Genomic DNA, 16,517 nt, shown 5'->3' on the forward strand with positions numbered 1-16,517 from the left:
CAGTGCTGGCACAGCACCAAGGCTTTCTCTGTTCCTGAGGATCATTCACATTTGTTTTGTCTCAATCCACAAGTTTTTTTTCTTTGGGTCTTCTTTCCTCTTCTCCCATCCCATCAGACAAAGGGAACGGGAGAGGCTGTGTGGGTCGGTGAGGGAGGAGGCACGGGGTTAACCCACACCCCTGCTGTGTTATCATATGTCATCATATGTTATCATACCTTATTCATATGTCTTATATTATTGTGTCATCATGTGTCATCATGTTATCATGTGTTACTATATGTTATCGCACGTTATCATGTTTTATCACGTTATCACGTGTTATCATTCTATTGTAGCACTTCAGCAGTGACAGTGATTCGGTTTTATTTACATTTTCAGTCTATAAGATGCCTAGAAATGAGGAAGGGAGCCACTGGCACTAACACCTGGCAGGAGGTTGCAGTAGCTCTTTTTTGTAGGCAAGAAGGACTCTGCCTGATAATGGTCCCCCACATCTGACTGGTGGTTTCCCAGACATCCAGAGTTCATGTGGGAACTGGTCAGGGAAGGTCACAGCCAGGGGGATACAGAGAAGAAGCAGAAAGCAATGCCACCGCAGATTTTGTATACATCAGGAGCTCTTTCTAAAGGCTATCTCAATTTAGGAAACTTCTTTTCCTCTCTCTACCTTTCCTTCCTTTTCTCCTAGGCTTTTAAACTTCTCCAGAGCACAAGAGAAAACTATTAATGGGAGAAGGATGTAAAGGAGTGATCAAGAAAACAACTATGGCTTGGACTAAGCTGACCTTTAAGGTCCCTTCCAACCCAAACCATTCTATGATTCCAATTTCAATTGTAAACTTGTACCATTTCATACATCTGTCTTCTTTCTGACCCTATTGATTTCCATAAATTAACCCAGCTCCACACACATCTGGACTACTCATGATCTGCAAGCTATTTTGGAGGGGAACACCTTCTAGAATTTTGTGGCTTCATAATTCCATAAGTGGCAAATGCTCTGCATGTCCACGTCCTTGGAACCAGTTCATTCATACCTGGGGTGCACAGTACCCTGTTATTATTCTGTGCAAGGTGAATGGATCCCAGCATCACAGTTGAGTGACAAAGACATTATGGAATAGCTCCGGTGCCCTCCAGGCCATGTAGGATCAGTGCAAACTGGCATGAACCACTCTGAGGTGCATCCCAGCAGGAGGAGGATTTGAAAGGGCATCCAGACACATCCTGGTGGATGGGGACCAGCCTGACTTTGCTAAAAGAGTGCAGATTAATGGACTAAACTTTGCATGGCTCTTTCTTTGAACTCAACAATGAATCACATCTATGGTTCTTGTGCTTTTTTCTGATCCTGCTGAAGCTCCCAGCCGTCCAGGCCATTAGCATGAACACCATGAGGAGCTCTGGATCCAGTGCCTCCTTCTGTGTCTGCAATCCCAGTGTGCTTTTATACTGATCCAACAGAGACTGCCTAAAGCAGCCAGAAAAGCCTTTTCTGCTACACTAGCAATAGCCTAAATCTTTTTCCAACCATAATGCCTGCATAATTTTTCCTCTGATATTTATTAAGCCCCTTGAGACATTATATAGCTTTAGCATTCCCTCCTTTTTAACTTTATGCTATTTTCATTACTTTATATGAACATTTTGTTTCTCCTCCTTCTCCTGCACTGCTTCCAGAAGTCCTTCCCTTATTTCATTACTGCTCCCCACCAGCATCCAGAGGCTGACTGCAAACATAAAATGATGGATGGGAGATGAGAACTGACCTTTCCACCTTCCCATTCAGGGGGTCTCTCCAGTGTCTTTAGGCTAAGTAGTCACCCACTGGCTTCATCCGTGTCACCAGCTGAACTAACCTGCTTTTGAGGCTGGTGTCCCTCTGCCCACACACTCCTGTGTCCCAAGAGGCTCTGAATGAACAAGCAAAGGCCCATTTTCTCTCAGTTTCCCTTTAGATGGGAACAAAGGATTCAAATAATTTTCCCTATGTTCTTCACTGGGAAAAGATGTATGGCGTCATCCCCAATGCATATAAAGGGAGAAATTTCAAAGTGTCTCCTACTGTCATTTCAATTCTATAATTAATAACTATATGCAGAAAGGCCTTCTACACCATTTTCTCTTTGTCATACATCCCAAATCAGACAGAGATAAAGAATGTCCCCTGATAGGAAGTATCTATGTCCTGCTATAGCATTTCCCCTAATTTAAGTTGCATTATTGATGTACAGAACCCTTACTTGAATAATGTAACAGTAAGGCTCTCATAGAAAGCACCAGCACCAGCTTTAATGTGTGTCTATAAAGATAAGAAAAATGTATTTTAAAAGTCCGGCAGCTTTCAAACAATATATTTTCACGTTACAGGAGTGCTCACTGCAAGGAATTTAAAATTGAGGTGAGAAGGGGAGGCAACATTTCTTCTAAAATGCTAATGAGCTACTGCCTTATAAAGTGAAAAAAAATCAACAAATCTGACATATGAACAAACATTATGAATATTCAGGAAGTTTAAGCCACTGATTCAACATTTTCTAGGAGTGTACAACTTTTGCACTGATCACACAAACCATTCTTTTTCTTCTCATCATGAGTACACTCGACTGTGGTGTCGGTGTGCTGCTGGAACATATGCGTGGAATTGCAGGGATTGTAATTCATCCAGATGGCAGGAAGCTCTGGAATTGTTACTCCTATGGTACAGATGTTTAACAGTCCAACCATATGGCTCCAATAAGACAGACTTGTCAAAGAATACAAAAACTGCACTAGACACAGAGCCCTGTAAATGGGAATGCAGTCCTGAGGTGGGAATGTTCATATGGCTACACTATAAATGGGAACATCACACTAGGAAGTTGGCATGGCTATTGGAATTACAGAATTTATGAAACATTATTTAAACTCCTGAAAACAATCAGCCCCCAAATTTGCATAATTTCCCTGAGTCAGCTATTAAAAGAACATTCCTCATTTGTTTTTGAAATTCATTAAAGGCATCAAACAAAGGTGAGTTGAAAAGATGGGTAAATAAATACATGCAAATACAATAATGTCCCCAACCTTTGGCCTGAGGGAAATACCTCTGTAGGTAACAAACTGAGATTCAACCAGTGAGACCAACAATTTCTCTAGAAAAAGATTTGTCAAAGTCAGGGAGCCCTGCTGATTGTGACAATTGTAATGTGGAAAGCTGAACGTTGAGAAACAATCTGAGATCAATAATATCTTGGCCAAGAAAGGAAAGCACCATGAAATGGTCAATCTATAACTCTACTAAATTTTGGCAGGTTTGAAAGACAGATAAATGGCAGCAAATCAGATTGTTAAATCACTAATCCTATCATTATTACATCCTGTCACATTGCATAGATTTAGACTTTAGAAAAAGAGTGTAAGGTAGGAGAGTGAAGAAAACACTTAAAAGCTCAGCTCAATCTGTGAAGAAAAGGTGAATTCCCAACTTTTTGTTTCATGGTTGGTGCTATTCTGCCCAAAAGTCAGCTGGCAGTAGCTGCTGCTCAGAGTCCTATCTGCCCTCCCTCTGATGTCAGGTCTCTGACCCTTTGTTCCCCACAAGAAGTGTCTCCTCTGTACAAATCTGTTGTGCAAGAATAAGATTAAAATGGACAGACTGAACAAAGCGTTGGTCTCTCAGACAAAAATTCATCCATCTAGCACACAGGGCATCTTTCCACCTGACGTATTCTTAAAGGGAACTATTCAATTACCATCTCCTCACAGCCTAAAGAGCACAAAAGAGCCATGTAATATTCTTTTTCTTTTTTTTTTTTTTTTTTTTTTTTGAGCAGCAAAGTATTCAGAGCTGCTTTATCTGCCACAGATACTAATCTAGGCAATATAATTTTAAAACATCCTTACAAAAACCTTGAAGGGCAGTTGAACCCTGAGGTTGTTTAAAAAAAGATTTTCTGTAGTTTATGCATTTGCTCTGCCAAAAGCTTACCTTAGCATACAAAGTACAGTAAATCACAGCTGCTCTGATTTACTGCCCAGACTGTGCTGTTTGTTTTCAGGGACAGCTCAGGGAAAAGCTCTGTCAAGTGTAAGAACATTCAGAGAAGGGGAATCGTTTTGCAAAGCTCCCACAATGGTAACAACCATTTCTAAGATATCAGTGAGGGGAAAAAAAATGCAGATATGCATCTTCAGCATTTTTCAGGGGGGATTTTTTGACTACCATTGCAACCCCAAAGTATTTCAAGCCTTTTGGAGGCACAGAGACAATTTCATACCCCAAAACTGTTTAGCCTAAGTACTAATGGGCTGGCCAGTTGTATAACTTACCAGGCAGCCACTTAAATTATTGGACCTTGTGCCTGAATTCCACATTTTATGGGGCAGCAGCACAGACAGATGCCGAAAAGGCAGAGAAGACACCAGAGAAGTGGCAGAGCAAGAAGCTCTGGATCAACATGACTATTTAGAACTGAGGGTAGATTTTATTAGACTTAATCTATTTAGTAAGCCAACAGGAGGACAAAGATAAAACCGTATATCTGACATTCTTTTAAAAATTAGGAAATGAGAAGGGAAGAGATCAAAACAGTAGCTGAAAGCCTTCACTTCTGCTTTAAAATCCAAGAAACAGTCATTAATAGAGATTTAAACTCAGCCCTCTCTAGTCTAAACATGTCACTGTTAATTACAAAGCTATTTAACTTTTGCAAGAAATAAAGACTGCTATTAATGAAAGAAGAACCAATTAGCCTTTAATCTACGCACTGTTTTTTAATCAAACTTTCTTCTGATCATCAGACTCACTGCAGGATGTATCCCTCCTCCCCATGTTGTAGTGGTTCCATGATTGCTAATGGAATAGATTTTAAAGGGCTGACTGAGCGGGGAGAACCCTCTCTGCAGGGCTGAAGCTTCCCTCCCTTCCTGCCAGGTGCAGCTCAGGAAAGTGGAATTTTGTGTCCTGACCACTCTTGGAGCAGCTGTCTTTAGAGGAGTAGCATTGAATGTGTCTAGAGGAACATGGGACAGGAGTACTGGACTGCCTTGTTAGGAAACAGCAAAAAAATACCAGTTTAAGAGAAGTAAGAAATGGGATGGAAAAAGGCAAAAGCAGAGAAGTGCCTCCAGGAATGAAAATGCTGACTGCAAAGAATGATGAATGAGAGAATTTGCTTGTTGGTACAGGAACATATTGTGGAAAAACAAAACAAAACAAAACAAATGGGATCAGGCCTTGATGTGTTACAAACAAAAGGGGTGACATGAAAAGGATCCCATTAGCTAAATATTGTGCCTCCAAACGGTTGCTTGAGGGCTCAGAGAATTTCAATGAGGTTTTCTGTTTGCTTTTGGGTTTTTTTGCTATGTGGCTACTTGTGGTAGCAAATAATAAGTCCAAGCATCTGGAATCCATCATGATGGAGAACTTCTTCCCTGACATCATTTCCCTCTTGGCTGCTGTTGCTGCTCCGATCTCCGGGAAGGATGGACAGCAGATGTCCCTGAGCACACATCAGGCTGATAATGAAATACAAGAACCTGACTCCTGCACATGTAAACAGCGGAGAGAGTGTAACTATTATCTGCTCTGTGTCAAACATGAGGCTTTTGGTCTGACCAGATACCTGCTGCCTGCTCTGCATTAGCAAAATTTCGGTGTATGCTGTTCTTTCTCCACCACAGAAAGATAAAATTTGCCTGGCAGAAGCAGAACACTGAGTATTAACAAAACCCCACAAACCACTTCAGAACAAATGTTAATATCCTCAAAGAATCAGAAAGTCTGGAGAGAGTTATTGTTGCGACAGTATGGCAATTAAAAAAAAAATCAATAGGTTGCAGGCAGAAAAGTGATAATAAATATGCTCTGTGCTAGACAGGATTCTGAGTCATGAAATCCAAGACTGTAATAAAAGTATGTGGAACAACTGCTGACATGGTATTGACACCTGAGATATTTGAAGGTAAGTACATACTTACCATAGGAAGGATTCCAGCAAAGACAATAAGTTGCAATCAATGTTTTTCAGGACTTGACTAACAGCATTTTTCACTTCAAGAGATCAAATTATTACACTTTCTGTAAAATAATTCTAATGCCTTATCTCAAAGGGTTGGTGATTTTTCACAGTCCAAAGCCTCTTTAATGTAACTCTTTGGCATAAAGGTCATTGAAAATGAGATCAGGGTCCATTCATGTTTTTCAGCTGTTCATGTATTACAATATGAGTCCAACACAGGAACTCAGACAAAAACATCAACAGAGCTAGAAAGAAATAGCTGTAAAGCACAGGGTCAAGATATTTGAAGTTAGCTGGATAATTGTATCATTTTCACATTTATTCCATGGCATTCTAAACCTGTCAATAAAATTTGGATTCTGATGCTGATCAAAACCTCTTTGTGTTTTCTTGTGTCACAATCCCACAACACAAGACCTAGACAAGAGATCCCAGCTCCACTTTCCTTTTTAGCACATGCAGAACACTTAGAAAGCTGCAATACTAAAAACAAGTGACACTAATGTACAGGGTATTTTTAATTAACAAAGCTCTTAGGCATTGCTGAAAGATCCATTTTGATTTTTGTCCCCCCTCATATAGACCTAAAACACTCCAGAGCTCTGTATTTATTTATACAGTGCAGTTGGGAGAAAGTTCTTCTGACATTGGAGAAGCTTTAAAAAGTTAAACTGTTGATGGGAACCATTGTGAAAAAACCCAAGATTTTAACTCATTTAACTCTTGAAGTAAGAACTGTCAAAGGTAAGAGGCAGAAACTTTACACTGCTGCTTAAATTATGTGATAGTTTATTCCTGAGCGTTCTCAGTTCCCCTAATTCCTTAATATTGGTGAATACTTGCATTAATTACTCTCCAGAGTAAGCTCTGATACAAGAAAGCACTAAGGAACTTCATTAACTCCCTCCCCAATGACTTCAGCCAAATTTTACTTGCTTACTTGAGATGCACATACCTGAAACGACCCGAAATATTCTGTACCTGCAGTTCTGCCTGCAATCAGCACGAGCCGAAAGCTCTGAAAATCAACCCTAGTGCAACATGACTTTAATTTATCTACAGCTGCTCCAAAAACTACTTTTAACTGTGCCATGTGCCGTGTGTACATACGTATGCAGTAGTCCCCACTCTCGTAGTAGCCGGGGCAGCACTGGGAGCGTCGCCGGTACATCGTGCGCAGCCCCCTGCGATAGGCAGTTTTGTAGCTGATCCTGCACCACAAGACACAAAACCATTGGACACTATTGAAAATCAATGCCTCCTGCTGGAATGATATTTGTGTTAAATTATAATAAGGGTAGCATTCAATAATTATTTTTAAATGCATGAAAGCTTTTGGTAATAAAAGCCACAATAAGGAAGAAATCGATACTTGTTTTGAAGCTTGAAATATGACTTGTGTTATAAACACAGTGCTTGTGACAGTCAGTCACTGGAGCTCTTCCTGGGGCAGCTGCTGTCTTAAAACATTTTCCCAGTCCTACTGCAAGGGCAAGGAGTTTCTTCAAGAATAAATGGTTTATTTTTGCACATCAGCAAGGTCAGCTCTCATCAATGGAAGGAACAGAATCTTCTGCAGAGACCACTGTGTCAGCTGCTACACAAAAGCTCCCACAATGGGAACTGCTCTCAATACACAGCTTGAGAAGTTAACCCCAAGTGATTTGTTCCTGCTTGCTAACCCTTCCAAGGCACTCATACCTTGCAAAGTGACGACATAGTCCCAGTTCTGTATTTAAAGCCTGTTTTCCCCACCACAATACTGTAGTCCACAGAAATTAAAAAGTGTTTAGCATTCTGTAGCACTCCTACACTTACTCATAGCATTAGCAAGGATACCACATTACAAAGGTAATATTTAACTTCATATTTAACAGCAAACACTTCAAAACAGTCTTGCTAGTTTATAGAAATTACGTAGATTGAACAAAATCTATTGTCCCTCATGTTAGATAAACTGATCGAATTTACTCTGCTGCATTCCAATCTATACAATATTCCAGAAAGCTCTGCAGCTCTGTTCACTTCCAAACATTGTAACACAGGAGCTAAAAAGCCAAGTCCAACACTCACACTGGGATGGTGCTGATGGAGCCTATTTGCAACTGAGTGCAGGAGTTAGGATACCAATTGGCTGCTAAAATCCCCTTGAAAGATTGTGACTATTAGTGGATATTTATTAGGATAGTTTGGAATCAGAATGAATGTAACAGCAATAACTTGCAGAATGGGAAAAATTAACCCTTTGGTACCAGTTTCCATTCAGTGCTGGAAATGGACCCATCTTCATTTTTTCTGATTTTCAGTGCAGATTTGGGTGCACTAATTCTAACACAGATCCATTTCTAATTATCACTAACCCTCAAATGCCTCTTTCTTCACAATTTAGGAGGTGCATGGACTTCCTTTTACAAACCTGGACATGTACCAATCACTTGGAAAAGAGAGTTGGTCATGTCTGGTCAGGGAATAAACACTTCCAATCCCATGGCAGGGCCAATGGAAGGATATATTCTCCTGGATGGCACCATGAGGGACTGACTATCCCTGGTCTCATTCAAACCTCAGGCAAAAATCTCTGTACTTTCATCAACGCCCTGTAATTCCAAACACCCTGTCCTAAAACACACCTTTGTGTGCATCTATATTGGAGCACCACAAACATTTGGATAAACAAGAGGTATGTGAGGAGATAAAAAGGCAGAATGATACTGAGATTTCTGAGGATTAGCTCTTACCTGTGCCTGGTGCACTTGAACCAATTCAGGATGTCTGTGCATCGTGTGTAATAGATCTGGTCAAAAGGATGAGCGTAGGATTCCTGCACGGTCACAGCGTAGCTGGGAGTGGAGAAGGAAGGAAGTGAGAGGCTGTTTGGTGCCACATGGAAAGCTTCAGTTCTCTGTATTTGCTGCTCATGGAACTCCAGTGTGAAACATATTTACATCAAGAATCTTAGAAACTTTATCAAAGAGCAGAAAAGGGCTTCCTTCAGCTACAGGTCTTCCTGAAAAGTTTGGAAATGTTTCTAACTTGGGCTCCATGACTGATATAGGCATAGAGATATCAGTGTGAACAATAAACTACTCCTTTTGGGAAAAACACCAAATGTCATGAAAATTTGTGGTAGTTTAGAAGGTGAAAGGGTGAATGGATATGGACAAAAACTGAGCAATTTGACGAGAAATCACAGAGCTCCAACAATAGCAAGAATTCAACAGTCTCCTTCCCAAAACACTACTTAGTCATGCAATAGGTTCTATGTTCATTATTGTTTGGGCCTCTCACGTGATACAGGAACCCAAATCTCATGTTGGGGTCAGTCATGCCAGAGCATTGCATAGCCCCATAGTAGGTGTGTGCACTGCTCAAGGGACTCCTGTCTCAGGTTCTGATTTGGACACAGGCCCCACTATCAGATCTACAATATATTCAGAGAACAATACTCAAATCATCCTAGGCAGGTCATGACCCAAGAATTAGATCCTTTAGGTTGCTCATTATATCGATTGTCTTAATTCTGCAGCTGATTTCCCTCTCATCAGCAGGACTGCTGATGTGATTAAGCCCTGGGAGATTGTACCCACAAGGTAATACCAAGATATTTGCTTGGAGGGTCTGATTGGCTTGAAATCGAAGATTGGGCTGTTCCTGCCCTGCTTGTCGTGTCCCTTCTAGACAAGCCAAGATTCCCCTGGATGTTGCTTTGCCCTCTGTCACTGTTTGCTGGATTAGACAATAATGTTTTTACTTCTGCTAATGCCAAAATATAAAATATTTACATTGCTCATTATTAATGTAAGACAGTAACACTTGCAAATCTCAATTATTATTTTACGAGTCCATTTATTATCCAGCAATAGCCCTAACAATCTTTTCCCTTTGATTTATTAACATCTAACTAACAAAGTCATCTTGGTCAGTATAACCAATCAATTTTGGTATTTAATTTTTGTTTCTCCTTGATTGGGTCTCTAGGTTGCTGACTTTCTTCAGACAAAATCAATATTTTATTCCTGTGCTCTGAATGCACTTCCAGCACGCAGACTGCAAAATCCTTTTCCTGTACAGTCTTTGCTTTGCAGTTGCATTATCTACAAACAGTTAATTCTCTAATTAAGGCCTCAAAACATAGTCATTAAAATATGATTCTATTTTTACCTTTGTTAAGGGGTTTGTTTTGCTGAAGTGTACAGCAATTCAGATTTGTGTGGAATTGAACCAGAGAACAGAAATGGAAATTTAGCAAGTTAAACTGAGAAGTACAGGACCTTTAGCCTCTGCAAACAGCCCCTGCATAAGTGTGAACCCCATCAAAGGCTGTGGGTTTCTCTGTGCTCACAGGAACTGGCCTGCTCAGATCCACTTTTAGGACCAGGACACTGGAACAATAGAGAGAACAAGAAATTCCAGGGCCTTTCATGTTCAGTGCTTTCATTCACTCTTTGATGCCGACACAAATTTGGCAGGAAGAGCCTCAATGCTGCAGCAGGAAGGGCTTCAAACTTTCTTGCTGGACAACAACCAAAAAAAAGCAAGACAGAACAAGGCCAGCATTTCTGTAGGTCTCTCCATGATAAATGCAAACACTTCAGTGCACTTCAGTCACTCAGACTCTGGAGGAGCTTCCCAAAGGGTTCAGGGGGATGTGGTCAATAGCTGTAGCCTTAGAACCAATTCCTTGGGATGATCCAAACCCTCCAAGGCATTCAAAAGTACTATTTATGTAAAGCAAATCTGTGCTCTTTTCTGAAGGAGGGTGGTATTTAGCAAATTATAGCTCTCAGCTTGCTTTCTAAATGTAAAAATCTGAAAAGGATAGTAAAAAAAATAAGAATTGGCAGGTGACAGATTACCTTTCCCAGTGACTACAAACATTTGGATCATCTGGATTTAGGGACAGAGTAGTTTTGAGCAGAAAAGTCAGAATAAGTCCTCTCAGAATCCACTGGAACAGCACATGTGCCACCATTGTTGTACCTAGATAAAAGGAAGAAAGTAGAGCCATTAAAGACAATTTTGACAAAAATATCCTTCTAGGCCTTTTCCTCCTTGCCTTTGTGCAAATCCAAATACTGTGGAGCTATTCAGAAACTGAAATACTTGAAAAAGCAATCAACTAAACAGTAAAATTCTTTAAAATTTCAAATCCATTTGAATAGGAATTTATATATAATAAAACCAATGAATTTGATGATTAAGCCACCTAAGATATTGATAGTCACAATGATTCTTCCAAAGAACATTTCTGATACTGATTGTTTTTATGACAGGCTGTCTGTACTGACAAATAAATCACTGAGATACTAAAGCAATCCATTCTTCAATCAACCTACAGGCAAGTGGGAGAATACCCAAATGCCCCCTTTGATTTATTTAAATGGGGTTTACAGGTGTCAATATGGGCTGGATGTGAGACTTGTGCTTATTGCATGATGGAAGGAAAATCAGTGCACTCCTCAAGTCTTGGGTGGGGAATCACTGAGAATTACAGAGGTCAATGCACTGGGGCACATTACACAGAACACTGAACATGAAATAAAAACATTTGCATTGAAGCTGGAAAGAGGTTGTACAAAATTCACTGGGTGTGGTCTCTTCCTTACTGTTCATCTATTAAATGTAGTGGCTTACACCAGCTTGGGACTTTGAAACCAAAGTTGTGGTGTCAGCCTAGAAGCCTCCAACGACACCAGTCAGAAGTTCAAAATAGATAGAAAATAAAATTGCTTTTTTTTGGTAACAGCATTAGAGGTGTTAATCTGTAAAACATTAATTCAGTAAAAAGTATTTTTAAATATCCATTTCAGGCATTTACATGGACACATAATTCACCATTCAAATCAGAAGTCCTAGAAATTACTCCTGGCAATAAGATTGCCCTAAAAATAGATTGAATCTTCATATGATCATCAAAAAACACATGGCTCATTGCCTCAGGGTCCAGAACAGCAAAGGGATGTTAAGAGGTTTGCTCTGCAGGGCCCTGATATACAGCCCAGCATAAAGAAGCCATCACAAAGCAGAATGAAGAGCCAGGAAAACTGCTCAGAAATTACCTCCTGACCCAAAGCCTTCTTAGCCAGTTCAAGGACACCCATTGCCTTTAGTGAATTCAAGTCAAAATCCCAATGGGAGCAATAGCTCATCTTTTAAATTATTCCTAGAGCTCTGCTAAACCCAAAGATAGGTCTTAAGCCATGTAAGTCATATTAATGTTAATTAACATGGTTTAATGCTAATGTTCCTCATGAAATGGATTTAAGTCAAGGAGTGGCCATTTTTTACCTGTGGGCTTTTCCAAAGTCCCACAGCAACAATGCAAAAGCTTAGTCTGGAAATCGAGAGGGCTAACAAGGCAAGGATGTATTTATGGAAAAGCCACTGCCTATCCTTGTCCTAGGCACAGCTTCTCCATGGAGGAAAAGTGTCTGCAAGGGCTGAGCTGCCAAAAGTCCCAGTGTTCAAACAGTCAGAGCTGTGGGAGAGCAGAGCTGAACTTTCCCTGAGCACAGCATGGACCACTGGATGTGAACTACCCAAGGATGAGGGTCCACAAACTGGCAGCCCTTTAGCACAAATCCCTCCCAAAAATGCCTTTAACTGTGACACTGGGCAGCACTGCAATAATGCCAAAGCACAGGGGACAAGTTTTCCTTGGCACTGTATTTCCAGATTGTAATTTACCCTCCTTCTTCAACCTCTGCACCTTTGGTACAGGGCAGGGCTGACCAAATGGGGCTAAAGGAAAGCTCCTTCTGATGGACAGATGTGGTGAAAGTGGGAGCAAGGCAAACCCGCTCCAGGAAATGCACATCTTCAGAGAGGGTTTAAATCTAAACATAGCTCTGTGCTCAGTTTGTTAACTTCTGGAGAGCATCAACAGCCTGAGTCTGTGCTACATTAATTATAGGCAGAAAGGCAGCCTGACTTTAAACCAGTAATTTATTGCCTGCATTTGCTTTCCATCAGTTATCAGAAACTGAAAGGTAAATAATAATTAATTCAAGGCAGAAATCAAACTTCTCCTCCACTCCAATTTCTTCTCCTTCGGTACCGACTGAAGCCAGTGCGCTTGAGTTCAGGAGACAGAAAACTTTCAAGAAAGATTTGCTTAGAATACACCGGATGCTAAGAAAGAGGCTCTTAAGATCACTCATTCTTGCTGAAAATTACCCATTCTTTATATTGAATTTTATATATCCTTTATATTAAAGTACTCCCTAAAAAATAAAAATAAATAAGAATAGAGCCCTGCTGCCTCACTCACTCTAAAGAGAATGAGGTCTAAAGCAGCCCCATATTTGAATTCTGTAGTTCTCAGAGACCTCAATTTGTTCTTAAGAAAATGATGCCTCAGATTAGTTTTTAAACCAAACAAGTGTCAGAGAATTATTTATAAGTCCTAATAGCACACAGAATATTTCTTTCCAGTGTATTAGAAAGAGGTTCCAAATAGTTTTCTAAACTTTTAATGCTAATGTTATTTTATTATCTGTTTTTAAAGGAGCTGCGTTGTGCCATTAATTTCCTAACTTTTTAAGTCAGATCGAAGATCAGAACCATCCAACTCCCCAAGTCCAGCAGAACCTCATTCATCTCAAGTGTCTCTTTTTGTAACTCAAATGAAATATTTCACTTTGATCACTGTTAATAGAAAATGGAATGGTTGCTATTACAGGAGTCAGAATAAAACTCTAAAAATAGGAGCACATATATTAAAAACCAACATCAAAAAAGAATCCAGTAATGACATTTAATACTGGGCTTTCAGCTTTCACTGCTCACCACAGCACATAGGAAATTCCTGCCTTGAATTCAGTGTTTGGGACAGATTCTCCAAGGAGGCAGCATCAGCCCTGAGGGGAACAATGCCTGTAACTTCATTAAAGCTACAGCCAAATTATACAAACATTTCCAGTGTCTGCCACTCTCCCAGGACAGGCAGCCTTGGGAGCTGAACACCAAAATAAATGATGGAAAGGTTCTCTGGGCAATCCCTCCATGGACTCTTAACTCTTTTTTCTTTCCAGGACTGATTTTTCTTTCCAGGAGTGAAAGAAGTGAATTTAGGTAAAATTCGACAAGAGTCTTTCAATCCAAAGGACAACCTGGTGGTTTTTCACAAGTGTCTCACTCTGTTAATTATAACTGATTAGGTATCTGGTACTTATTAGGCCATTTTCTCATATCTTCCTCCTTTTTGTAAAAATCCAGTATTTCACTTACAATGTTGATACAAGTCAGTGGTTCCATCACAAAAGAAAGGAAAGCTCCAAATCTTAGCTACAGAAAAGCTAGTAGGTGGCAAATCATTAATTTATTTGTCGGTGGAGTCTCTGTACAAAAACCTTCTTTGAGGAAACTGTGCTGGGGTTTGCAAAGAGACCACGAGATGCTAATGGCCCTTTAAAGTGGATGAACATGAGAGTGTGGAAAAAGCAGGTCTGATACTCTCCTGCAGTTTGTGCAACAGCACCCCCCCAAGGGTAGGACCTACCTGCAAAGAAAATAAAGCCTCAAAGAATCCTCGCTGGGTGAAATAAATATCCCATAAAGCTTTTTCTAGATGTCAAGGACCTGGTTTTGGTAACATTCTTGTGAAAAAAAGACCAGTGTATACTTCAAATGGCCAAGGGAAAAAAAAGAAACCCAAAACCACAGGTTCAATTTCTCCTCTGCTTCCTTGGCTGACAGGCTAGAAAATCTAACTAAAAATGACCATTAGAGACTTTCCTGTTCAGGGCCAGTAGTGTTGAAACGTTTCATTTTGACATCTCTGTCATAAAATATTTCATAACATGACTTTGACATGAAATTCAAACAGAGTTTCCAGTCCATGACAGAGTTCTAAATTGAATGCTTTTCTCTCAATTTGGGATGAAGTAAGCTCTAAACCAAGCAAAAAATCCCCCTAATTTTGTGTCTAGCTGTAAGCAGAGGTGTCTTTCACTAGCACACAACATTCTTAAATCCTTATGTACTTTTGAAGATCATGATGTCGAAAATGTTTATACAGTCAGTTAACCTAGGCTGAATTTTTCCCACCAATTTCCAAGTGATGCATTTAGCAAAGAGCCATGTTTAAAAGTCTTACCTTAAAGTGCTAAAAATTCCCAGTGGATCCTGTTTCTACAGATCCCCAGCACATGGAGACACACGGCACATCAACAGGAGAGCAGGAGAAAGCTCTTGGGAAGTTGCTTGGCCCTATAAGTGATCAGGAAAACCAGAAAACTGGGTCACAGGAAATGTGTTTGGGGGTGTGGAAACAAACCAAGGCAGAAATACGACAAAACATTCTAAATAATTAGATAACTTGACATAATTGTGCTATTTCAGACCAATACCACTATCCTGCTTTCAGGCAAGAGCAGAGGACTTGGAAAGAGTGGAAGAACATGGGGGATATAACACATCCCTCTTACACCCTCCCAGCCTCCAGAAATTTGTTTCCTGTCATTTCCTACCTACTTTTGTTCCCATATAGACTTTTCCTTCTTTAATATCCTAACAAGAAAGTCCAGTTTCTTTCAGGAAGTTTGATGCGAGATCTTGCAAAAGCCTTCCGGAAATCTAACTGCACCTTTTTGATGCACATGTTTGCTTCAAAGAGCTTTCACAAGGTAAGGAGCCTTTAAAAAGCCATGTTGATTCTTCATAAATGTATTATATTTATCAAGATAAATAATTCTGTTCTTAACTCTAGTTTCTACCAAATTGGAAAATGAGGTGTGCCAAAATTAAAATGGAACCTAGTATTTGTGAGGGAGCAATTGAGGAAAATGCAAGAGAGTAGTTAAGCCAGGAAACAAAAAGATGGATCTCACTGGAGAAGCATTAAAGTGACGGAGTGTTTGCCGATTACACTATTTTAGTCTCTAAGTAGTAGCAAGCTTCCAACAAGCTGCCCTTGGTGGCATTCCTTCTTCTCATCCCATCTGAAATTTTCATGATTGTTTAGGCAAGGGATCATTTAAACACACACTTCATTTGGCTCCACATCAGATTTTGTTTGAAACAAGCTGTTATGAAAGCTAAATGAGGCCATGAGTTTCAAAACTGATCAGGGTTTTTTGGATGCCTCCATTTATGATTAATAACTTGAGATACCATGAAAGAACTGGATGATTCGCAGAGCTCAGGATACCTGCTCGGAACATCTTGTTTTAATCTGGCCAGTCAAGAACAAATCCATTCAACCTCACCAGTCACCTCTAAAAAGTTGTTGTCATGACCAACAGAAATATTGCCAGTGACAGGTTGTGGTTTTGTTTGTTTTTTAATGAAAATTTAAAGCTGTTTTAAACAGATAAACACTTCCAGGAAGGATCAGGTACTGAATACAAAAGCACTGACAATGTGATTCTTATCATTTGAGCACAGAGAAATTCAAGTCATGGAAGAAGCAGCAGAAACAGCAGACTGTGCCCTGGGCTGTGGTGTTCCTCCACTGGCACCTTGCACGATTAATGCAGGAGACAGGAGACAAGAATTAACATGTAATTA

General features: G+C 40.0%; 1 protein-coding gene across 14 annotated transcripts in view; it reads right to left on the reverse strand.

Annotated features, from left to right (window-relative positions):
- Nucleotides 1-16,517, reverse strand: part of MEGF11 (multiple EGF like domains 11) — a 255,625-nt gene that overhangs the window by 182,984 nt on the left and 56,124 nt on the right. For all 14 annotated transcript variants that reach the window (XR_004242750.1, XR_004242751.1, XR_004242752.1 and 11 more), the window contains exons 2-5: nt 15,106-15,218; nt 10,865-10,988; nt 8,747-8,848; nt 7,119-7,219 (exon numbers count right to left, since the gene is read on the reverse strand). Coding sequence is in view for 11 of the 14 variants with exons in the window: in XM_032122617.1 (XP_031978508.1) it covers nt 7,119-7,219; nt 8,747-8,848; nt 10,865-10,980 (319 nt within the window). In the remaining 3 variants the exon portion in view is untranslated. The remainder of the gene's footprint in view (nt 1-7,118; nt 7,220-8,746; nt 8,849-10,864; nt 10,989-15,105; nt 15,219-16,517) is intronic.

This window comes from Corvus moneduloides, chromosome 13 (assembly GCF_009650955.1).
Source record: "Corvus moneduloides isolate bCorMon1 chromosome 13, bCorMon1.pri, whole genome shotgun sequence".
Lineage (NCBI taxonomy): Eukaryota > Metazoa > Chordata > Aves > Passeriformes > Corvidae > Corvus > Corvus moneduloides.